This window comes from Solanum stenotomum, chromosome 12 (assembly GCF_019186545.1).
Source record: "Solanum stenotomum isolate F172 chromosome 12, ASM1918654v1, whole genome shotgun sequence".
In the NCBI taxonomy this organism is placed as follows: domain Eukaryota; kingdom Viridiplantae; phylum Streptophyta; class Magnoliopsida; order Solanales; family Solanaceae; genus Solanum; species Solanum stenotomum.
In genome coordinates, this window is record NC_064293.1 from 33,012,499 (window position 1) to 33,038,336 (window position 25,838).

The window sequence follows — 25,838 nt, forward strand, 5'->3', positions numbered from 1 at the left end:
TGCTCTGATACCATGTTAAATTAGGTCTTAGGCCTAACTCACGCCCCAAAAGCTAGCTCAAAGGGAGGAGGATTGCCCAAGCCTTATAAGGAGTCCACCTATCTCATTAACCACCGATGTGGGACTTTTGTCATTCTTTAACACCCCACCTCACGCCCAGTGCTTAGCATCTGGTGCGTGGGCAATTTTTGATTTTTGGGGATCCCAACATCGGGTGAGACGGGCCCTGCTCTGATACCATGTTAAATTAGGTCTTAGGCCTAACTCACGCCCCAAAAGCTAGCTCAAAGGGAGGAGGATTGCCCAAGCCTTATAAGGAGTCCACCTATCTCATTAACCACCGATGTGGACTTTTGTCATTCTGTAACACCTTGAGTTAACATGCCGATTTCTTTCCACAGATAGAAAATCCTGGTTAAATTCGACTTGTCAAATCGTTCCTTGAAATCTTCCCAGATCCTCTTCGAACTTGCAGCATAGACAATGCTCGTCATCAATTCAGGTGCTACAGCAGCACTGATCCACGATAGAACCACAGCATCACATCTTTCCCATTTTGAGACTAAAATACCTTTGTACGCAGACTTCACACAAGTGCCATCCACAAATCCAAGTTTGTTTTTGACTAGTAGTGCGAGTCGCATAGATCTGCTCCAAATTCCATAGTTCTCTGGTCCAGTGAGCTTAATCGGAATCAAAGCTGCTCCTGGAACATCTGACGCCTGTAGATGAAGTGGATGATTGTGATCTGTTTGTGGATCTTCCTCTGCCTGCGAATTCTGTGTTTCTGTCATCGCTGCTCTAACTCAATCAATGAAATTGATTCTACTAGATCCTAATCGCAACCAAAAAGCTCTGATACCATTCTATTAACATGTCGTAAGCTTTTTAACAAGTCATATTTCACTTAACCCTAGAGTTTTATTTCTAAAAATCAATTATATTTGTTGGCTATTGCATTATTTCTAAAAAAAAAAAAAAATTAAAACTAAACAAACAGAGCTAATAATTTATGTTAGCTTATTATGGTAATCATAGGCAGAGTCATGAGTAGGAGTTTGAGATTTTTAAATTTTAGGACAGAAGAGAAAAATATAGCAAAAGATGTTTTCTTTTAAAAAGGAAATGAAAAACATTTTCACTACCCTTTCTTACATTGAGCTGTCAACCAATTTTATTAGGAGTTCACAAGTTAATATACATATATATTTATAAAGTTTTCGATTACAAATAGAGTCTACGAAAAAGCTTGTGGGTTCGTCTGAACTCACGAACCCCCACATAGCTCCGCTCTATATGATATAATAATAAGTTCTTGGTCGTAATAGCGCATGCATAACTAAAAAGATATGATCTATATACTGATCATATAACGACAGCGTAAAACAACATATACACTTTATTAAACTGAAATAACGGTTATATTTATCTTATATATAGTATGTAATTTACGGCGCTAACTTAATTAACGATTATACTTCCCGTACATATAACTCGTGATTATTTATGCATAGACAAAATATTCTATTATCAAAAATTATTAAATTAAACCTTACTTTAATTTAACCTATTAAATTGCCTATCACAAAATTTAAGGCTATGCGGGGTGGGGCGGGTTTAAAGTTGTGAGGGGCGGATTGAAGTGAGTTTTCTTAAAATTAATGTGGGGCGGGGCGGGTTACGGGTATATGATATTTTATGTGGGTTCAAATGTAATTTTAGTTTTTTATATGTTATAAGAGTGATAGATCATTATTTATTAAAATTATTTCTTTAAATCTACTAAACTATTCAAGATAGTAAATGAAAATGGTTCAATAAACAATAATACAATTTCTTACCTGTTTCCCAATTGATGTTATGTGAAGGAGGGTGTGGCATGTAGTAAAATAGAAGAAGACAACCGGACATGTAGTTTCACAAAAGCTGAAAGATACAAATATGTATGTGTCACTCTCCACATAACATCAAAATGCCTCTAATATTTTCCTTTAGAGCCATCTATATAAAGCACTCTCCCTCTTCCAAAGATGAGCAGCCAAAAGGAGACTCTAGATTTCATGGGTGTTGGCCCCGTTCAGCCTCGAACCGCTAGTGCTGAGCCTCCAAATCTTGAGCTCAGCCTTGCACCACCAGGAAGCATGTGATCGAAGATCGCATGCCTCCATTATTATAGAAGGTGAAAGTCTTTGTGGATGATTTCTATAAGAAAAAATAAATTCTACCTTTTTAAAATTATGGTTTAAATGTGACTCTATTGATTCTTGACAAGTTGTTGAAGTAGTAAATGATTCTGTGCGTGTTCAAAAACATTGTGTTGTGTTATGAATGGTATGGAGTTGCTTAATTTTTAAATTATTTGTTGTAGCTTTGTCTACTTACTTAAAAATACACTTTTGAGAATTAAATCACTCTCTTACTTTTCATGTTCTATTCTTTGTTTGGCATGTAAACCACCGAAGTCAAAGAGTCTCATTTTAAGACTCGATGTCACCACGAGACGTTAAACGTGCATTTGCGTCTTTGTTTGTGGATCTCGCTTCCTAGAAACTCCATCCGAACATAAATGAACTACGAATTATGAGGAAGTGACAGACAATATTCCTTTCTCTATTCTTGTTAAATAAGTTTTGCGTATCTGTTATGTGTTTTTATTTACTCTTAACTACCTACGTGTTATTTACATTTGTTATTTTGTTGTGTATGAAGTTTTATGCTTTGAGAATTCTAGTGACAATTAATTTTCTCGGATAGCTTAGAATTTGTTAAATAACATAATATGAAAGAGTTGTAGTATATTAGTTGAAACTCGGTCTGCCTTACTTTGCATTTTAGATATAATTTACCAACGCCTTTTCTTTTATGATAAAGAAGTTCTTTGAAATCAGTCAAGTTCACCCTTTTTTATTTATTTTTCTTTTACTACTTCTCATGCTTTAGTTTTGATAAAAGTTTTCAATCTCTTCTTAAGTTCAAATGGGTTTTCTTGTTTCAAACAAATAAAAGTTTTACAAATATAAAATCATTTTGGCTTCAGTTCACTTTCAACAAAAATAAAAAAAAACCTTTATAAAATATTGTTTCAATCATCGACTTCAAAGTTTTCTAATACGTAGCTTTAATACATAATATATAATTAGTCAAGTCCAATCGGTTAACCATTTTTATTGGATCTTAAAGGATACTTAATACCTTTCCTTTAGATTAGTTGAACCCTTACCTATAATCTTATGTTTAGTAAGACCTTAAAATGGAGTTAACTTTAGACATTATTTAACCATATTAGGTGCCCTAATTAGTTGGCGAATCTTTAAGTTATTTAATTAATTTAGAAATCACCAATATGTTGTATACTATTTGACCCGATTAAAATGGGGTATAACACTTAGTTGGATAAAATTTTATTTGATTGCATTGTTCAATCGGGAAGCCAAAAGATGAGGGAGCCGTGTGTAATTAGTTTTCCTTAATTGTGTATTGATCATATTATCAGAGGTAGGATATAATCCCTTGAACACAAGTCTAGTTCGTTCAATGATTTAACATATTCATAATTTATTTTAATGTTTCAAATTTAACGTGATTCAGTCAGACTGACCTACATCCATATATAAAAGAGAAGCATATTAACTGACATCGACAAATACAAAAGAAAGTACCACACAAAAAAAAGTACAAATTAGAGTAATTAAATATTTTATATCAAATTTAAATAAGTTAACTCTTTTCTAATTTCGTATCAGTATAATTTATTTATTTTTCAAAAGGCCCCCATGTTCCTAGGTATATAAAATTCAATAAATATTAAAGAGAGTTTCAAATGAAAATGCGAAAAAAAATTAATGTAAAATGAGAATGAAAGATAAATATCTTGCGTGAAAGATAAACAAGAAGGAAGAGAAATTGTTTTTCCTAACATGTAATGTATTTATTATATAAATTATGATTAAAGATTTACTTTGATAAATTAAATCTTAGCCATTAGATTTAATTTATGTCATATATCAATTTTATTCAAGCAAGAAATTGAAAAAATGGAGAAAAGAAAACTCGAAGGTACAAGGTAATTACACATTTACACCACATGTCACCTTTACTTATTTTCTTAAATAAATTATTGTTTCCAAAGATTATATAAGTTGTAACTAAACTAATAAATTTCCCTTTTAGTGATTCACTTACTTTCAAATATTGTTGATTGACTATAAACTTATGATTAATGAAATATTCTTTTTGATAAGTAAATTACTTAGTGGACCTTAAGAGAATTTTCCTAGTCAAAATTCATGCAATCTTAAGAGTATTGACTATATTTATTAGGGATTTATTATTAGTCAATAATTCATTCCAAATGTAATTAATAATTAATGGACCAAATTAAATGTATCCCTTTGAAAAACAGCTATATAAATCACGCTTCTCTTCTTTTTTCACTTACTGAGTCTTCTCTATCTACAAAAATTCCTTCAATTAATTTTTTTTAGTAGCAGTCAGGACTTCAAGTCACGATCAATGATCACCGTTGGTGCATTCACAGGCATAATGATTGTCCTCACCACATTTGTAGCAGCCTCCACCACCATCTCGGCCACCACCACCACGGCCACCACCACCTCGTCCATCATCGTCAGAGTGTCTACCACCTCCGCCACCATAGCTTCACTCTGGGTACACTCTCTAGCAAAGTGTCCACTTTTCTAGGGAGTGTACCCAGAGTGAAGGCAATGGCTGTGGAGGTGGTAAATACTCCAGCGGTGATGACCGTCATGGTGGTGGTCGTGGTCGTGGTGCCGAGGTGGTGGTGGTGGTTGCTACAAATGTGGTGAGGACGATCACTATGCCAGTGAATGCACCAATCGTGTCTGGCTATATTTTTTGGCGAAGAGAATTTCCCAATTCAAAATTATTTATGTTAACTAAATTATGCATTTTAAGATTTTTTTGGTTGTGGGTATTAGGAATTTTGATTCAACTAACTAATTTTATTTTATCATGTATGTAATTTACAAGTAATGAACAAAATTATTTATGTTAACTAAATTATGCATTTTAAGATTTTTTTGGTTGTGGGTATTAGGAATTTTGATTCAACTAACTAATTTTATTTTATCATGTATGTAATTGACAAGTAATGTAATGGATTTCCTTTCAATTAACAATGTAACTGACTAGTAATGTAATGGATTTCCTTTCGATTAACAATGCCTTATTTTATTTAATCCTAGAGTTTTTATTTTTAAAAGAACAATTATTTGTTGGTTTTCTTGAATTATTTCCAAATTAATTATGAATGTACCATTCTACACCTATCAATATAAAACATAAAACTATTGCTTAACTAAGAGTATTTTTGGTACAATGGAAGAAAATATATATTTTTTATTTTGAAAAATAACTTAATTTATTATAAATTATTTTTTAAATTACTTTAATCTATATTAAGTGAATTGTTGGAGTTTGACATATTTCTTAAAAAAAATATTTAAGGACATAAATTAGTAAATGCTACTTTTACACTATTACCCTTTTAATTATTCCCAAAGTATTGTACTAAAAAAATGTTTTAAAACTAATTTTCAAAGAAAAAAACAGAGTTAAGAACCTCATTAAAACAAAGGGTAAATAGGATTTAAAAAAAATCTCAATCATTCTCTTGAACATTAAAAATTCTACTTATTCTAAACTACGAGAAAAATCTCAACAATTCACTTAATCTGAACCAGAAGAAGTATTTGCCAAGTACATTAATAAATATCACCTAGAAATACCTACATGTAGTGTAAAAAATAATGAATTTGAAAAGCATTTCATTTTTTTTCATTTTCAAGCCATTTAAATGTATTTCTAAAACAACTCAAATGGCATGTAATTAATTAGAGGACCAGACATATCCTCATCAGAGTGGCTACATAAATCACTCCCTAATTTTATTTTTTCACTCATTGAGTCTTTTCTATACAAAAACAAATCTTTCTATTTTTTGAGTTGGTAAAGAGAGAAAACATCAATGCGGCTGTGGTGAGGATGGGTGTACTTCCAAATGAGTTGTGATACAGAGGTGTAAGCAAGAGGTCATTGGAGAGGTACTTAACTAAGATTACTGTCACACCCCAAATCCGGATGTGATGGCACGTGACCATTTTACACCGGACACGTCAGCTTAACCCAACCACAACGATAGAGAAGTAGAAATACGAGAATAAAAGATAATAAATAAGCGGAAGACTTTAATTAAGACTCAACACTACCCAGAATTTGGTTGTCACATGTACAAACCTCTAAATACAGAATTTGAATAAAAATATACAAGTCTCAGAGTATAGTTCTCGAATAGAACAAAACTGAAAGTAAAGATAACTCAAGGGCACGTTTGGAATGAATCGCTACCTCTCGAGTATGTTCCGAAGCTCAATCTGCTAAAGAAAATACTAAGCCAAATCAGAGAGAGCTGTCAACCTACACAATTGTGTAGAAGCAAGGGTGAGTACCGAAAACCACAGGTACTCGCAAGTAACTCTAAACTAAGCAAAACTAGCAGCTACAAACAACTCCTTTCAATCCCAACCGAACCACCGAAACTTCAATCTAGCAGCAAACCAACCAACCTATACTAAACAGATCATATTCAACAGCCAGAACCAACAGTATATCCTCATCAACCTCAGATCAACAAATAAGAGCAAGTAGATCAAATTCCACATAAGAAGGGTAAACCGATACAATCCACACATCACAGACAAAGATAAGGCAAATGCGATGCAAAATGCAATAATGATGTCATGTAGTCGTGATGCATGTCTGTCCTACGATACACATCTGTTGACGTAATCAGTCCGCGCTGAATACTCAAATCAGAACCCATGGGGGCCACACATGGACCATGTATCACCGCCGGAACCAGATCCCATCGGCATCCAAATCGCTAGCCGGAGCTAGTCCATCTCATATATCTCTAGCCGGAGCTAGTCTCAACTGTGTCTCATATCCATCCATCCTCATATCAGTGTCTCAGAACTCATGCAACAGATAGTTCACACATGGGATGAATAATGAATATGCACATGTCATCAATCACAATCATATCACGATCACATCATAGTATTACACATCATCTGTCTCAATCACAACCATATCACGACCACATCATAGTATTACACATCACCTGTCTCAATCACAACCATATCACGACCACATCATAGTATTACACATCACCTGTCTCAATCACAACCATATCACGACCACATCATAGTATTACACATCACCTGTCTCAATCACAACCATATCACGACCACATCATAGTATTACACATCACCTGTCTCAATCACAACCATATCACGACCACATCATAGTATTACACATCATCTGTCTCAACATCAATGTCTGTATCAATCATAGCCTACTCATGCTCTTCTATCCCCTCAATATCAGTTATCACATGACTTATTCAACAAATTCAAGTCACATATAACACATTTAGCTCGTTTTATTCCCCATCTTTCATTTACAACAATTTCAATCAACAAATAAAACCCATCCTCAATCCCCATTACTCCCCAACACAATTAGGAAAGTAGTCATGCGTAGTCTAAGAGTTTTACAAAGTTTGGAAGCCACTTGCCTTAAAACGAACTCCAAAAGTTACTTGACTTGAGCCTTTTCTTTCCGAGTATAATCCGGATCGCGATAATCTATTCAAACAATTATTCACAATCACAATTCGAGTCCAATGACACCAAAATCAAGAAATTTAGGGAAAAAGGGCAAAACGGTCCAAAAGTCTCATACCGGAAAACGATACCCAAATCTGGAAATTTTTGATGTAAAATGATCCTTAAAGTATTTGGAAGCTAATGGTGAAAACCAATTTGAAAACGGAGTTGAAATCAATTCACAAACTCAATTTGAAGGAAAATCCACGTTCTTGAAGAAGCCTAAAATATTCGGATCCGAAACCCCGACTCGAAAATGAAATATCTCTTGAAAAACATCTTACCCATGCTTAGATAAGTTCAAATATGAAATTTCATCAAAAACGGAGTTAAGATCGACCTTGAAATTCTCAATTTATCAAACTTTAACTTTACCGGGAAAGTCCAAATTGTACGCGGTTAATATGATGAAAATAATCGATGAATCAATAATTTTATGTTAAAATCAGTTTACCCATAACATAAGGATCGTAAATATACCTTTTTCATCAAAAAGGGAGTCCAAATCGATAAAACCCCAATTTTTCCCAAGAGATTTACGGATAGGAAAAAAAACCAGATAAAGAAATTATGAGAAAATGTCGAATTGAAGATTGAATACTAACCCTCATATTAATTCAAGAAGAAACCCGTAAGAATCACTCCATTCCGATCTCTAGAACTCCCGATATGCTCAAAATACCAAATGAACACAGTCTGAGATATTTATAACAGTACATGGCTGTTATGCACCAGAAAAACAGCAGTTAATCTTTCACTAAAAAGGCCGTAATTTCCTCATACGATATTGAAATGACCCGATTCTTTTTTGTAAATGTCTTAAATAATGATACGGACTTGCTCGTTCAATCGGAGCTCAATTTCATGCTCGTTTGCCCAGTCAAATATCATTTCTACTCGGTAAACAATTATTTCTTATTTGCGATAAAAGTCCAATCTCGGGTTAGCGAAAATGCACCAAAATTTGCAGATAAGTCCTATAATTCATGCTCAAAATTTCAGAACCTTCGGAATAATTTTTCGACCTTTAAACTAATAATGAACCCTTTAGTTGCCACAATTTGCTGAAATAGTGTCAAAGCATCCAAGAAGCTTAAAAGCTCACCAAAACTCATTTGGCACTTCCCGAACACAAACCAAATATGGTACTAGCTTGAAAATGATATTTTGGACTCAATGAAATTGTCGGAATTTGAATTCGAGGTCTCCTTGACCCGGTATCCGATAAGGCATCAAGAAATTAACTTTAGGCTCAAAAACTTGAAACACATTCGGGGCCTCTAAAAATTCAACCAAGACTCATTCTAGACTTAGAATCACCCCCTGAATCCAACGGTGCCCTCGGAATTCCATTTCGAGCACCAGAACCTCATTTGTTGACCAAAGTCAACTCTTGATCAAAATTTCACAATTTTTGCAACTTAGGACCTCAAATCTTCGTTTTAACTCTAAATTCGACTCCGTAAATTCTCATAGACCCGTTTCGACATTCTAAAACTGCTGGAATCGACGGAAATCCGATTCGAGTCTTGAAATTCCAAATGACACGAAATAGCACTTTTAACCAAACTTTAACTCTTAAAAACTCAACTTTCCAAAAACTCAACTTTTCATCAATTTTTCCTTCAAACCAACTTCGAAAATACAACAATTAGGACTCGGGGCAACTATCGGGAGGGGTAAATGGTCATTTTATGAAAATTTTCAAAAATGACCTTTAGGGTCATTTCAATTACAGAGCCCATCCAGCAAACACACATTCTGAGTTGGGACATTTGATACACCAAAACAAGCTATTTCGACTTATGATAAGGTTGTAAGGATGTATCATGACCCTAAAATCAAACTAACTTTCCAACGATAAATGAATATAACATCGAAAAGGTTAATCCTAAGACTAATAGTGATGATGATAATAATAATAATATTAATCCCAATTAGACCAACGATATCACGCCGTCTTCCAAACCTAGCAATTTTGCTCCTCCGCTAACGGTACTTTAAGAATTCTATTTGGATGTTATGAGGAGAGGCGGATTGGTACCTCGTGGCCCGAAGGATCAACAATCAACAATCAAAGTTAAGCCTTTCCATTTTGTTGAACTCAATTTTGACCTCACCAACAATAATTTATTTATTTTTCAAAAAGGGCCCATGTTCCTAGTTATATAAAATTCAACAAATATTAAAGAGAAAGTTTCAAATAAAAATGCGATTAAAAGCTAATGTAAAATGAGAATGAAAGATAAATATCTTGCGTGAAAGATAAGCAAGAAGGAAGAGAAATTGTTTTTCCTAACATGTAATGTATTTATTATATAAATTAGGGAAAATACATAAGTACCCCCAGCCGATGTTCAAAATCACAGAGACACACCTAACCTTTACTAAGGTCCTATTACCCCCCGAACTTATTTTTTAATTAATTAATTAAAATTGTGTAATGGTGATGATTAGCATTTTCACCATCAAAATTTGATAGTAATGATAGTTGTTGCGCCTAAAGGAGATATGTGGTATCGTTGTGATGATTCTACTGCCAAGAGTTCTTGCGACTGATTCATTGCCGGCGTCGGCACAAGTCTTCCGCCATGGCTGAATCTCAACGAAGAAGTAAACAAAAAGTAAAATAAAAAAAAATGTTGGCATTTAAGTTATAATGATAATTAATAATTAAGTTTACCTTATTAAGAAATATCCAATTAAAAATTGACATGTATATATGTCTTATAAAAAAATGAAATTGATATTTAAAACTAGGGTATTTAATAAAAAAATAAAATAAAAAGTAATGTGGAAAATAGAGATGGGTCCATTTTGCTTTAGTTTAACCCTGACGCGCTCACGTATGGTCACTTGCTTGTTCATCCAAGCCGATAATACCTTTAATAATACATTAAAAAATAGTCTAGGGGGGTTATAGGACCCCCGCAAAGTTAGTGTGTGTAATAGCAATTTCGACAATAGTTAAGGTGTGTTTTGAACCATTTTCCCTATTTTCTTAAAAAAAATATTGTTACCAAAGATTATATAAGTTGTAACTAAACTAATAAATTTCCCTTTTAGTGATTCACTTACCTTTGAATATTGTTGATTTGGTTACAAACTTATTATTAAAGAAAATATTCTTTTTGATAAGTAAATTACTTAGTGGACCTTAAGAGAATTTTTCTAGTCAAAATTCACGTAATCTTAAGAATATTGACTATATTTATTATCAGTCAATAATTCAATAATTATTTTTTCAAATGTAATTAATAATTAATGGACCAAATTAAATCTATCCCTTTGAGAAATAGCTATATAAATCACATTTTCTCTTCTTTTTTTCACTCACCGAGTTTTCTCTTTATACAAATTAATATAGCGTGGCCACTAGCACCAAGGCTACCGCCGTCGCCATATCTACCACCTCCACCGCCGTCACCTTTACTCTAGGTACACTCCCTAGTGAAGGCGATGGTGGAAGAGGTTGTAGATACTCCAACGGTGGTGGCCTTGGTGTTGGTTGTTATGCTATATTAATTAATGATATTATTCTTAAATTTCTTGAACTTTTGGAGGTTCACAGGGTAAAGACTCTCACCATTTGAATTTGAAAGTAAATTTTGTTTTGATTGTATTCCAGTTATAACATATTATTTATTGCATGATGAACTTTTTTTATGTTTCATTAATATTCTTTGTCAGTACCAAATAACTGGTGTTGCACTATATTTTAGTAGTAGTACTACAATGGTATATCCCTTTTATTTTTGTCCAATTCAATTTGTTCTAGCTATTATTGTGTGTGTTTCATGAAGATTATGTAAACGATTTGTCGGATAAGTTCTGCAAGAAGACTGTTTTCCTGTTTTGCAAATTTATCCGAGAAATTCACTACTAGAAAACTGAAAATTATCTGGAGATTTTACTTGGGGATTATTTACGCAAAAAGTTTCTACGAATTTTTATGCAAAAATATGAAATTTCTAAATTCTAGATTTTTTTACCTGCAAAAAATATTTCCCTAGAAAAATTGATAGGTAAATTTGGCATCATTTCGGCAAAATTATTACCTGGAGAATTATTTGGAGCAAATAATTTGCAAGTACAATTTACATAGGTAAATTCGTAAGTAATGAAAAAATTTATTTTTTATTTGCTTGCAGTTTTTTATTTAGAAGATAGAAAGCATTAAATTATATGGCTAGTTATTTATCCAATAGAAAAATAACTATCATAAATATAATTAATTTTGATGTAATATTATTTATTAACTTGTGTATTATTGAATAAGTCAAGCATTACATTTATGTATAGAAAAATTCGATACATTATTAATGTGGAGTTTATTCACCCCTCATTGATAAATTATATTAATTGAAAAATAAATAATTTTTACTTGTATATCCAATTGATATTTTTTTATAAGCATTAAAACTGATATAATTTCTCTATATATAGTAGGTTATTAAATGATATTTATTTGCAAATTTATAATTAAGTATGTTAAAATATAATTATTAAAAGATAAATTAAATTACAAATACCACAAATACTTAATAAGATATACTATCAATTAGTGATTATAACTTTCTTGCACTTTAAAGTTATAAATTTATTTACATTTTTAATTTTTTATTTATAAAAACTTTGTATGCATAATTTAAATTTTGTTTATGTTTAATATGCTTAGTTATGGACATTATCTCATAGGAAGTGTAAGCATAAAAATTTCATGATATGTTGGATAGTAGTGAGTTATTTTAAATATATAAATAATTGTCATGCTTTACTTTTTAAGAGTCAAATTATATGAACTTTAGCCAATTTTTAAGATATATTTGATTACCATATTGATATGAGGTGAATTTAGAGTACGTTTGTGTAATTTATAACTATCTATATGGTATTTTAAGTACTCATTTAAATTAATTAAATTTAGCTTTAAAAATTAATCAAATTGGAGAAAGACAATGAAAATTAGTGTACGATCATGGTATCTTTTGTACCACATTGAAAAAAGACACCAAATATTTAGCGATTATAATGCTATGACTTAGAGTATTGGTAGAACGAAATTTCAAGGAGCAACTATAAATGAGTGGACATGGAATCTCATGGTAGGAGATAATAATTAATATTGTTTAAAGAAATTTATTTGAATATCTTCCTGCGGTTGTACTTGCGAATAAAGTAAGAATTTTTTCTAATTTTTTTTTTTTTACTAAAAGCTTCTGAGTTATTTTAAATATTTTTTGCAAGAAAATTTGTAAGTAATGTACCTGCAGAATTTAAATCCCTAAGTAAATTAGTTGGAGATTGTGAAATTCATAGGAAATAATTACCTATGAAGATTTTACTTTTGAATTCTTTTTTTATAGGAAAAGCCGAAGGAAACTTATTTTCCTATGAATTTGCATACATAATACCCATGTAATTCACATTTTTCTTGTAATGATTATGTATTTGTTATTTTGTAGAAAAGGAGATATCTATACTCTGTAGACCCAAGGCAAGGAAAGTCTACCTATACAACGAAGGTCCCAACAAGCTGCAAAGTTTTCATTACACAACTGATAAAAAGTAACAAACAATCTTAATTGATTGACAAACTTATTGTAAAAACATTAGCCATTGAATATTCATTTTGGATATATCACATTTTCTAACAAAAATTTTATCGTGATTTTAAGATTTTGTTGTTCAACTCTCTTAAAAGATTTGACTTCCCTGTATGTAGAGATAAGTCGATTTGACAAACACTTGAAGGGATATATGTAATTGCCTTCTATATATGCAGTTGCCTTAACTATATTGTAGTTAAATATGATGTAATTAGCTTATTTGTGTAGTTGTCATATATGCGAAGTCGTTGATTGTAATTCGTATACATGTCTGATTATTCAAGAAATTCACTACTTTTTATTGGTTTATTAGTAGTAGTCTAACTACATTGTGGTTTTCAGATCTTCTTAAAAAGGAGCAATAAAGAAGTAAGAGAATAAAAATGAACATGCTGAAGAGAGATCAGTAGGAACATAGAAGAAAATGACTAGTTATATTTTATTTATTTTTGCAGCCCATTTAATGATCCAAGAATAATGTAACTCTTCATATTTTAGGAGATATACTTGTTTGAAGTTGGACCTTAATCAAACTCATATATATGAAAACTTTTCTACCCGATTTGTGCTAGAGTTCGGTTAGCACCTTAATTCACATCTGACACACTTTTCATACTTAAGACTTGACCTTTTAACTACGATCAAATTGATCGGGTTCGAGTCTAACTCAATGATTAAAAATTTACTTTGATCACTTAAATTTTAGTCGTTAAATTTAACTTATGGCATATGTCAATAATCTAACAAGAACATGAAAAATGGAGAAAATAAAACTTTGGTTCAATAAAGAACTCGTAGATACAAGGTTACACCACAATGGTTGTACCCCCAAACAAGGTGCGGTATAGAGGTGTGAGAAAGAAAGAGGTCATGGGGGACATACAGAGCTAAGATTACAAATCACATCCAGAAGGTCCTTGTCTGGCTTGGGACTTTCAAAACACTAGAAGAAGCTACGTTGGCCTATGATACAACAACAAGGATGTATCGCAGCTCTAAAGCCAAACTTAATCCCCCCCCCCCTCCCCTCCCCTCCACAAATGAGGATTACCTCGAAAATGTTAATAATTTTAAAACTTAATAATGTCTTCTTTGATGTATCTTTTTTTGTCTTTTGTTTTTCTATATAGAATTATATTTAGGTGAATTTAATTTTTATGGTCCAACTTTTGGAGGTTGTAATTCATCTTTCAGTTTCATCTTAAAGTAGCAAGCTCTTATTTATTTTTGTTGAATTTTAGATTTTCTAAAAGAATTATTAGTACATTGTTATGGGAATAGTCATATATTTAACTAGAAGATAAAGAGCTTGATTATTATAAAAGGAATTTTCGCATAAAGTCACTCAAAAATAGCTTAATTTTACTCAATAACTATAGTTTGCTAATTACGATCCGTAGCTACATGTTAGGGGAGAAGAGAGGTGAGCGAGAATGGGAGAGGGAGCAGAGAGGCAAGTGAGATTTGGAGAAGGAGGAGAGAGGTGAGCGAGAGGGGACAATAATTTGTATAATTCGCACAGACCTACAACGAACACAAAGGAAAGGTCCACTTCAGGATCATTTGAATAATATGAAGATATAGACGAAGCAGCTAAAGCCAAATCAGAATATTCCGCTGAAGCAGAAATGATAGGATCGTAAGAATAAAAAGTTTATATGCCTATCCGTATTATGTAGAATAGCCCGTCCCTTGAGCATTAGCCCTAATACAAATTTCAGAATTATACAAATATGATAAAACTCGAAATAACAAATTTATACAAACACAAACATCTGAACATTGAACAATTATACAAATTATGTTATACATATTATATTATATAAAATACGAAAACTACACGTTTATACAAACTTTAAAAAGTTATACAAAAATCATTTAATGTTATTTGGTAATAAAACTGAAAAACCAAAGGAAATCACTGTCATATACAAATACCAACCATCATATACAAATACAAATCAAACGAAGAATTATTAGTTGTGAATTATACAAATGTAACGAATTATACTAACACGTCGAATTATACAAACTCGAAGTTAGCCCACGTAATTAACGCTTAGTGTTACTCGCGAGTGATAATTACAGAAAACTATAGCTATGATGAATAATTAAGGGAAAAAGGTCTGAAAAATACTCTAACTTTGGCCGAAATTGTTGTTACAATACTAAATTTTATGGAAGACCTTTTACCCCCTGTACTATTTAATAGTGTATTTTTAAGGTATATATGTGCCCACGTGGACACTTTACTATTTATAATGATGCAATTTTTTTGAGGTCTTAGACCCTTCTTTGTATCAACCATTTTTCAGAACTTACTTATGTTTCATGGCCTACTTTCTTCTGCAGTACAATGCTGATAATTGCCTGGAGAACAGTCCATGGCATGGAGAATTTGTTTGATTATCCATACTTCAAAGTCCGATCAAAGAGACTGGAGATAATTAACTGTCCACTCCCCTTGGCCAAATTCCAATTAAACCTAAGCTTATTCGAATAATCAAACCTCAACTATTTTATACAAAACAACAACACTAAAGGACTGCACTAATACCTAACTTAGCACTTAGAAACCTCAATTATATAAATGAATCAATCATCATTCAGAGACGTAAGATAAAATGAGGGCTATCCTAAAGTAAATACATATAAAAGCTACTAAACAAATAATTTGAAGGCAAATTGGTCAATAAAGTAAACTAAACAGCTAAAGCAAAAAAAAGTTATCTACTTATGAGTAAATGGAAAAAATATGCAGAATAAACTTATATACTCAGTCAGTCTAAAGCCTCTATAATTTATTCATACATGAATAAAAATGTATAATCCTCATAACATGATAGAAAACAAAAAGTAAAAGGTATTGCACCAGTCTGAAACGAAGGAGAAATTTTCACAGGTAATTACTTGTGTGTAGTTTGAAAATTGATTAGCTTGGTCTTAAAATCTAATACATCTAGAAATTAAAACAAAACAATGGCAATAGATTGAGCACACAATTATTTTGATCTCTGACATGCTTGTTGATTATTATTTATAATTAGAGGACGTTCTATAGCATATATGGTAGCAATGAAAGGCTACAAAATGGTTTTGAAAATGCCTTCGTACACGAGCATGGAGAGGAGAGGGAAAATGAGAGCATTCAGAGCCGATTTAATCCTCATCGATCCAACCTAAGGAATGAGAGGCATTGTTAAGAAGGCTTATGAACTTTTGGAATCTACACCTAATGCTTTCATGCTTCAACAATTTTACAACCCTGAAAACACTCAGGTAAATTTATGAAACTTAAGTTAATTAATGTATTCTCTGTTTTACTATAGAATTCTCAATTGCTTCATATCGAAAGTAGGATCATTTTGACACAACAAGCCCTGAAATATGGGAAGAAACTCTAGGTAATGTTGACATATTTTTCATGGGAATACTGGTGTTGGACAATATCTTAAATACAAAAATCCTAATGTCAACTTAAATATATACTCTAATGTTGTACTCTTGATTCCTTGAGACAGAATCGGCAAACGTCCAAGATAATCCCGTGTCAAGAAATCGAGAACAATCCTATGCCAAAAATAGTTAACGTTGTGCTTATATGGACTCGAGCAAACTGAAAGTAATATATTGAATGGTGGAAAACCAGGTCCTCAACAGATAACGGGAAATGGGGTCGGATTCAAGCCAGATATCCTTGACATGGATCTAATGGTGGAACATCGACACTGGAAAAGTAGTGAAGGATTTCCTCGCTAAATATAACCAAAGTTACACAATCCATTGGAAACGAAGTTTGTGATTAAGATATAATAGAGCTAATAAGTGAATTTCCTATAAAAGAATCAAGGATTACCTCAACTAACAACAACATATCAAGTGTAATTCCACAAGTGGGGTCCAGAGAATTATCTCAAGCAAAATGATATTTCTTCCTGGGAAAAACTTCCGGTTGATGAGGAATCAACAAATACCAGAAGTTGATACATACCAACAGCTAAGCGAAGAACCTTTACCTCAGACAGGACTAATGCTGTAATTAGTTTGTACCAAAACATAATACTAAGAAAACATCATTAGGGTATTTCCATCAAGCGATTTTCTAAAGCAAAATACATGAGAAAGTTAATCAGAAGAGTCACCAAACAATAATCATCCAAATCAATAGTTGGTGTATCAATTTATAGATATATATGTGAAGGCCACATAAACATACTCAGGTAGGAAATCCATGGAAAATTTACCCACAAACAAGTGCAATAAGAGAAATTAATAGGAGAAAACAATTATCGCGAAAGAATATACGAAAAGTTTTGAATTAAACAATTAATGGAAAATTGGAGATGAAGATGGAAGTTGAGTCAGATGTCTATTAAGTGTAATCTCTTCATCTCTCCTTTATGTTCCACCGCATCTATATATGTAATATTTTAAAGTTTTGAATTAAACTACTCACATCTTCATATTAGTAAAATGAATTTTATACAACATTATCATCGGTATTAATTATAAGCATGCTTGTAGAGCAAATAGAACCTCATAGTTTTAAGAAATTTACGTGTTGATATGGATTGATTAGTGGTTATTATATTCGTAAAGGAAAAAGTTGTTTAATTACACTGTGCATACACATTTAATATATAGATTGTTTCATCTATTTTTCTTGTTGATTTTTTATGACTAAACAATTCAGAACTGGTTTGTCAATTAATTATAAAAATAATAATTTTGCAACTCAAGCAAATAAGTAAGAAAGAAGGTGATCTAGCAAACCAGATGGAATGGAAATAAATCCCCAAGATGGAATTAGGAAATGCATAATACATAATCTATTTGTGAATAGTCGAAATATTCTATTATTAAAAAATATTACTAGTATTTGACAAAACCTGTTTTTTTTTTTTTACAAAACCTTATTTAGTTTTAACCTATCAAATACAAAATCCAAATGAAATTCAACATTTGTAAATGGATTGGTGTTTCCCCAAAATACTCTTTAAAACTTTTTTTTGATCTCCTTATTTTATTTGCTTGAGTAAACATTTAAAAAGAAGAAGGAAAAAATTATATATATTTTTCCTTTATTTGATGAATAAAAAATACAATTTTATAATGTCAAGTCATGTATTGAGAGATAAAAATTAAATGTGAATATATCATTACACCTATCAGAATAAAACATAAAAAATTTATTTAACTAAGAGTATATTTTGTTCAAAGGGATGAATTTTTTTGTTTGCTTTAGAAAAAAAAGTTAATTTAAATATTTACAAGTAGCCTAACGAATAATAAATTTGGAATGCGATTTATTATTTCTACTATTTTGTTTAGAAGAGTCAATTTTTTTCATTTTCAAGCAACTTGTATGTTTAATGTATTTTACTAAAACAAGTCAAATGTCACGTAAATTCATTACTAGACCAAATGTATCCCTTGAGAAACAACTATATAAATCAATCTTCATCATCCTTTTCACTCACTCAATCTTTTCTGTATACATAATATTTCTTCTATGTTTTTAGATTAAATTCCTAATATATTTTCAGATGGCAAAGAGAGAAAATTGCATTGTAGCTATAGTGACGGTGGTTATAACCTCAACTGAGGTTCGATATAGGGGTGTGAGGAAGAGGCCACGGGAGAAGTACGAAGCTGATATTACAAACTAGAAAGTATGTGTCTAGCTTGGAACCTTTGATACACAAGAAGAAGCCGCAAAGGCTATGATAAGGCAACTAGAATGTATCGCGACGCTAAAGCTAAACTTAATTTCCCGATGTCAAATGAGGATAACCTAGAAAATGACATTGTAGCTTTGTAACCCCAATTGAGGTTCGATATAAGGGTGTTAGGGAGAGGCCACGGGGAAAGTACGAAGATGATATTACAAACCCCGTCCAAAAGGTATGTGTCTGGCTTGGGACATATGCCATGAAAGAAGAAGCAGCAAAGACATTTGAAAAGGCAGCGAGGATGTATTACTACCCTAAAGATAAACTTAATTTTCCGACATCAAATGAGGATAACCTAGAAAATCCTAATATAATAATAAGAATCTCCATCATGAGCTCAATCTTGAACTCATAATTGCTCCGCCAGGGAGCAAGTGAAATTATCCGCATTTGTTATCAAGTATCGCATGCATTACATTTATTAAAAGAAATAGCTTAATTTCCCATTTTGATTTTTTGTAAGGAAAAACAAGGAGTAATACATAAATCTTTTCTTATTTCTCATATATCTCCTGAGGATATAAGTAATGTTGTATTAATTTAGAAATTTAATTATGTCTTCTTCATTGTATTATTTTTCTATCTATTATAAGAATCTCAATTGGATAATTTTTATCTAGTTACATTGTTCGATTGGGGAGCCAAAAGATGAGGGTGCCGTGTGTAATTAGTTTTTCTTAGTTGTGTATTGATCAGGTAAATCGGAGGTAGGATATAATCCCTTGAACATAAGATTAGTTGGTTCAGTGGTTTAGTATATTCAAAATCTACCTTAATGTTTCAAATTTAACGTGATTCAGTCACCTTGATCTACATCTATAACTAAAAGAGGAGCATATCAACTGACACTGACAAATACAAAGAAAGTACCACACACAAAAAAAGTACAAAATTAGATTAATTAAATACTCTATATCAAATTTAAATAAGTCCAATTTTTTTAAAATCTTTATACCAATATCATTTATTGCTTTTGAAAAAGGACCCATGATCCTAGGTATTTAAAATTCAATAAATATTAAAGAGAATATTTATTGAATTTTAAGTTGTAACTAAACTAATAAATTTCCCTTTTTAGTGATTCACTTACCTTTAAGTATTGTTGACTGATTATGAACTTATGATTAAGGAAAATATTCTTTTTGATAAGTAAATTTAGTGGACCTTAAGAGAATCTTCCTAGTCAAAATTTATGTAATCTTAGTTTTTAGCAAACGAAAAAGTATTGACTATATATATTGTTAGTCAATAATTCAATAATTATTTTTTTCAAATGTATTTATGTCACGCCCCGAGCCTACACCTTGGGCGTGGCCGGCACTCAAAGACCATTGTTGGCCCCAAGCGAGCCCTTGGCTTGGCTTACTTAACTCAGCGAAAGACTTAACTCAACAAAATAAACTCAAGTAATAGTTTAAATGATAACATCTTAGCCAAAATGGCAACTTATGTCTCAAAACAAAGTATCTGCAAATACATAGTTGAGAGACTCAAAACTAATTCTCTGACTGTCTATGAAGCCTTTATAATACTGAGATGGATGTTGGGACAGACCCCACAACATCCTAATAAAGAAAACTAGGAAAGCGAAATAAAAGAGTCCTCCGGAATGCAAGGAGGCTCACCACTGACTCTGGAGTGCTAAACTGGATCAACGGCGCGCTGGATGCTGATCCTGGTTACCTGTGTCTGCATCATGATAAGATGCAGGCCAACTGGCATCAGTACATTGAATGTACGAGTATGCGAGTTGGAATCCTAAACAACAACTTAAGCTTGAAAGGAGTACAAAGGAACACTTACTTTGGCTCTGTTTAACTCATAAATAACTGAACTCAATATAAAGCAATAAGACACATGCAATATAAAGCTTGTAAAACAGTGTAAACAACTTAGTTCGTTAAAGATAAAGCAATAACAAACTCAACTTTACTTGTATATAAAAGTAATATAACTTTTGTGGGAGATTCTCTAACCGACAACCACCACTATGAGCCTAAGTGGTGATACAACGTCTTGTCCACGCTGCCAGAACTGTCCTATACTTTGTCGTAATATAGAACGCTTAACTTAGTGGATCCACTAGTCTATGCTAAAAGCATCTTAAGGAGTCATCTAAAAAGTATGATCATTTACTACCCATGATGGCTACATGGTTTATGGAGACTTGAGTTAATATGAACTCACATCCCCATATCGGTGCTCAATACTACTCCCAAAATATACTTAGCTCATATGTTTGTAAAAACAAAAATATTTCTTTGAAGGCAAAAGTACTCATTACCCCCCTGCACTTGAAGTTTTTTATACGGTGTACACCTAAACTAAATTCCGTTTTAATTACCCCCCCTCCCGAACTTGTTTATTCCTCCGTCGCGTACAACTTTTTCGTCGACCTGCTTTTATTGTGACTACACGCGCGCGACAGCTGGCAAAACTGATGATGTGAATTTCCACCTGGATAAATAATAGCCACCTAGATAAATTAATATTGCAAAAAATAAATTTCTTAAATTTAAAATTCATTGTTTAAAAGTTATATTTGAATAAGGGCTTATTTCGCGGAACTCCTTTTGGATTTGGGTTTTTCTAGACGTGAAGTTGGTCAATTAAATTTCAAATTTGTCTGAAATTCTTACCAAGTAAGTGTTAATCTTTGTTTCATTTACTTTTCATTTACATTTTGCCCTATTTTTCGTTTAAAATATGTCAAATATTAAAATTCATTGTTTAAAAGTTATTTTTGAATAAGGGCTGATTTCGCGGAACTCTTTTGAATTTCAAATTTGTCGGAAATTCTTACCAAGTAAGTGTTAATCTTTGTTTCCTTTACTTTTCATTTACATTTTTCCTTATTTTTTGTTTAAAATATGCCAAATATTAAAGAAAAATGTAGATTTTACGTTTTTTACCGTTGTAGCTTTGAACCGTGGCAAAAAATCACTTCTTCACGCGCCTAGTAGAGTGTGTTGTCAATTTCTATGTCAGGTGGACGAAAAAGGTATAGCGACGGAGGAATAAACAAGTTCGGGGGGGGGGGGGGTAATTAAAACGGAATTTAGTTTAGGTGTACACTGTATAAAAAGCTCTCTTGGAATCGACGTTTCCTTTCTTTCTCAAATGTGAAAACATTTATAAACTCTATGGGAATACTTAGTACCCTTATAGCTTTTTGAGAAATGAACTCAACTCTTTACTTTTTGCTTAACTTGAAACTTGAGCCTTAAAACGAAGTTAAAACGTTTGTTAAAGACTCTTGAAAACTTTAAGAAACTTGGCTTTGACTTGCTTCGTAACTTCTAGACTTTGACTCTTAACTTCTTTGACTTTGATCTCAACTTTCCTTGATGTTTAGATGTACCTTAGAGTGTTGGAAACAACTAGAAAACATAGGTACATCGCTTAGGAACAAGTACGAAAAGGTGGGGAACGAATAAGGAGAACTGACGTCCCTGGCGCTCTGAGAGGCGCGGGGCACCAGCCCTCAAACTTCAGAGAGGTCTGGCTGGTGCGACACACCAGAGGCCAAACTTCAGAGAAGTTTTTGTGGCGCTCTGGCAGGCACGACACCCCAGCCCTTTTGCCCAGCAACTTCCGAGTTTTCTCTTCTGTTCTTTCTCTCTAAACCTCCATAACTTCCATAGTTCCTTCACCAAACAATTAGGATCAATTGTACCCTCAATATACAACCAATCTAACTCGGAAACATGAATCAACTCACCCCCAAGCATCAACAACTCAACCAACAAGAATTCTACAATTTGTTCTTCAAGAACCTTACTTCTTCAACATGTAAACAACTCAAAACAATTATATTGAAACAAGTTGGTGTGTGGGTGAACTAACCCAACACAAAAAGATCTCACATACCTTAATAGGGATCACCCCCGACGAATTTCACTCGCAAGCTTGGATGATCTTGACGAATTCTTGCCTTTTTCTCCCTTTCTTTCTTCTTTTCTCTCTTCTCCAAGCCCTAAGCGTATTTCTCAATTCTCCAAACTGACTAAGTCATGTTTTTACCCCCAATAAATCCCTAGAATCAAATTAGGAAATAACTTAGAGAAAAGACTAGTTTGCCCTTCCCGAAATCCAGATTGGGACTTTCCTCAATCCAACAGCCTAACTTCCGAAAGGCATATTTTACTCATACAATGTTGAAATTGTGCAATCACAGTGGCGTTGGAAAGATATATCCAAGGGATCTCCAACCAATCAAGATCTGCTCCTAACTCCTCCTGAGCTAGGAGTTATGGCCGTTTGAAAATGGCCAAAACTCACTTTCTTAACTTAGACAAAATTTCTAGATTTCCTTTTTCTTTCCAAAAGTCAATATTTTCATATTTTAAACTCTTTATAGTCGTTTCTAGGTGCGAGATGTTACAATTTAATAATTAATTGACCAAATTAAATGTATCCCTTTGAGAAACGGCTATATAAATCACTATTTCTCTTCTTTTTGTCACTCACTGAGTCTTCTCTTAATACAAATTAATATAGCGTGGCCACCACCACAACGTCCACTACCGCCGCCCTCACCTCCACTTTGGGTACACTCCCTAGCAAAGTGGCCAAACTCGCCACACTAAAAACACTCACTTCTTCCTTCACCACCTCTTCCGCCATCATAACCACCGCCTCCACCGTATCCACCTCCATAGCCACTGTCTATATCATTGTATCCACGGATACCACCTTGGCCACCACCGTAGCCACCATCTTGCCCACTTCCTCCACTGCGGCCACCAGATCCTCAAGAGACCGGTGTTCTATTAGGCTCAGTAACATCAACAACCTTGGTACAACAATCATTCCCGGAGTCAATCTTGTACTCGACAGCCTCACCATCAGTTAGGCTATGAAAACATTCAGATCTATTACAGATTGATGAACAAAGAAATCATTAGAGCCATCATTAACGATTTAGTGATATTGATGGCTCTAACAATCTCGTTGTTCATCAATCCGAAATCAGATCTAGAAGTTTTCATAGCCTGACTGATGGTGAGGCTGTCAAATACGAGATTGAGTCCAACATTGATAGTCTTACCAAGGTTGTTGATGTCACTGGGCCTGATGGAGCACTTGTATGTTGAGGATCTGGTGACCGCGGTGGTGGAGGTGGCCGAGATGGTGGTTATGGTGGCTACGGTGGTGGCCAAGGTGATAGCCATGGATACAGTGGTGGAGACAGTGACTATAAAGGTGGATACGTTAGAGGCAGCGGTTACGGCGGAGGAAGCGGTTGTTTTCAGTGTAACAAGTTTGGTCCCTTTCATAGGAATTGTACCCAAAGTGAAAGGGACGGCGGCGGAGGTGGTAGATACTCCGATGGTGGTGGTGTCCGCTCTATGTTAATTAATGATATTAATTAACACGCTATGTTAATTAATGATATTATTTTTGAAATTCTTGAACTTTTGAAGTTTTACGGGTAAAGCCTCTTGAAAGTAAATTTTGTTTTGATTGGTGTCAATTTATAACATATTATCTATTACATGATGATTTTTTTTTATATTTCATGATTATTCATATCTGTACCAGATTAGTAGCGTTGCACTATTATTTAGTAGTACCACTACAATGGTATATCCCTTTTATTTATTTTTTCCAATTCAATTTATTCTAACTATTATTCCATCACTACTCGAACAACGACAAAGTAATTTCCTATCAATTGGTCTCGACAAGCTGTAAAGTTTTCATTGCACAACTTATAAAAGTACATATATAGTCTTAATTAGTTGATTGACAAATGTAAAAATATATTAGCCATTGAATATAAATTTTGGAGATATCACATTTTCTAACAAAAGTTTTATCGTGATTTGAAGGTTTCATTAGTTAACTCTCTTAAAAAATTTGGTTTTCCTATATGTTGGGATAAGATTAATTTGATAGACAAGTGAAGGGATATAAGTAATTGCTTTCTATATATGTTATTGCCTTAACTAAAAATCTTTGAAACTGTTTTTTGGATCTCCTTATTTTATTGATTTGAATAAATATTTTTAAAAAATACGGAGGACAAATAGCAATAAAATTAAGGATATTTACTTCCCTTTACTTGTTGAGGATGGATGGGGCATCTGGTTGGAAAAATAGAAAAAGATAATAAAACATGCAATTCTATAATGTCAATCATGTATTAAAAGATTAAAAAACAATTAAATGTGAATATATGATCATTCACACTTATCAAAATAAAATATAAAAATATTGCTTAACTAAGAGTGTATTTGGTTCAAATGATGAATTTTATGTTTGTTTGTTTTGGAAAATAAGTTAATTTAGTACTTACTTACCTATTTTTTTATTTGGCATATAAATTAAAAAATGTCACCCCAAAATATATAAATGTAGCCTAATGAGTAATGAACTTGGAATGAGATTTATTATTTCTACTATTTTGTTTAGAAAAGTCAATTTTTTTTCATTTTCAAGCTACTTATATGTACAAAGTATTTTACGAAAACATCCCTCTGAGAAACAACTATATAAATCAGTCTCCCTCTTTCTTTTTCACTCACTAAGTCTTCTTTATACACAAAATATTCCTTCTGTAAGTTTTGATTAAATTCCTTTTATATTCTCAGATGGCAGAGAGAGAAAATTGCATTGTAGTTACAGTAACCCCAAGTGAGGATCAATATAAGGGTGTGAGAAAGAGGCCAACTAGGAAGTACAGAACTGTAATTACAAACCAAAAGGTGTGTGTCTGACTTATTACCTTTGACACAAAAGAAGAAGCTGCAAGAGCTTATGATAAGGTGGCAAGGATGTATGGC

The 25,838-nt window shown here is 32.7% G+C and overlaps 1 protein-coding gene and 2 pseudogenes across 1 annotated transcript; 1 reads left to right on the plus strand and 2 right to left on the minus strand.

The window, feature by feature from the left end:
• Nucleotides 1-356: 356 nt before the first annotated feature.
• On the minus strand, nucleotides 357-794 carry LOC125847340 (uncharacterized). The gene has a single exon (XM_049526978.1). The coding sequence runs from the start codon at nucleotides 792-794 to the stop codon at nucleotides 357-359; it is 438 nt and encodes a 145-aa protein (XP_049382935.1).
• A 3,715-nt stretch (nucleotides 795-4,509) lies between these two features.
• Nucleotides 4,510-23,973, minus strand: LOC125847341 (glycine-rich protein 2-like; annotated as a pseudogene).
• On the plus strand, nucleotides 14,752-17,148 carry LOC125849403 (bifunctional L-3-cyanoalanine synthase/cysteine synthase 2, mitochondrial-like; annotated as a pseudogene).
• Nucleotides 23,974-25,838: the final 1,865 nt, after the last annotated feature.

Bases quoted from the DNA above. Each gene is read 5' to 3' on its own strand.
- LOC125847340 (XM_049526978.1), bottom strand. From the start codon at position 794: ATGACAGAAACACAGAATTCGCAGGCAGAGGAAGATCCACAAACAGAT.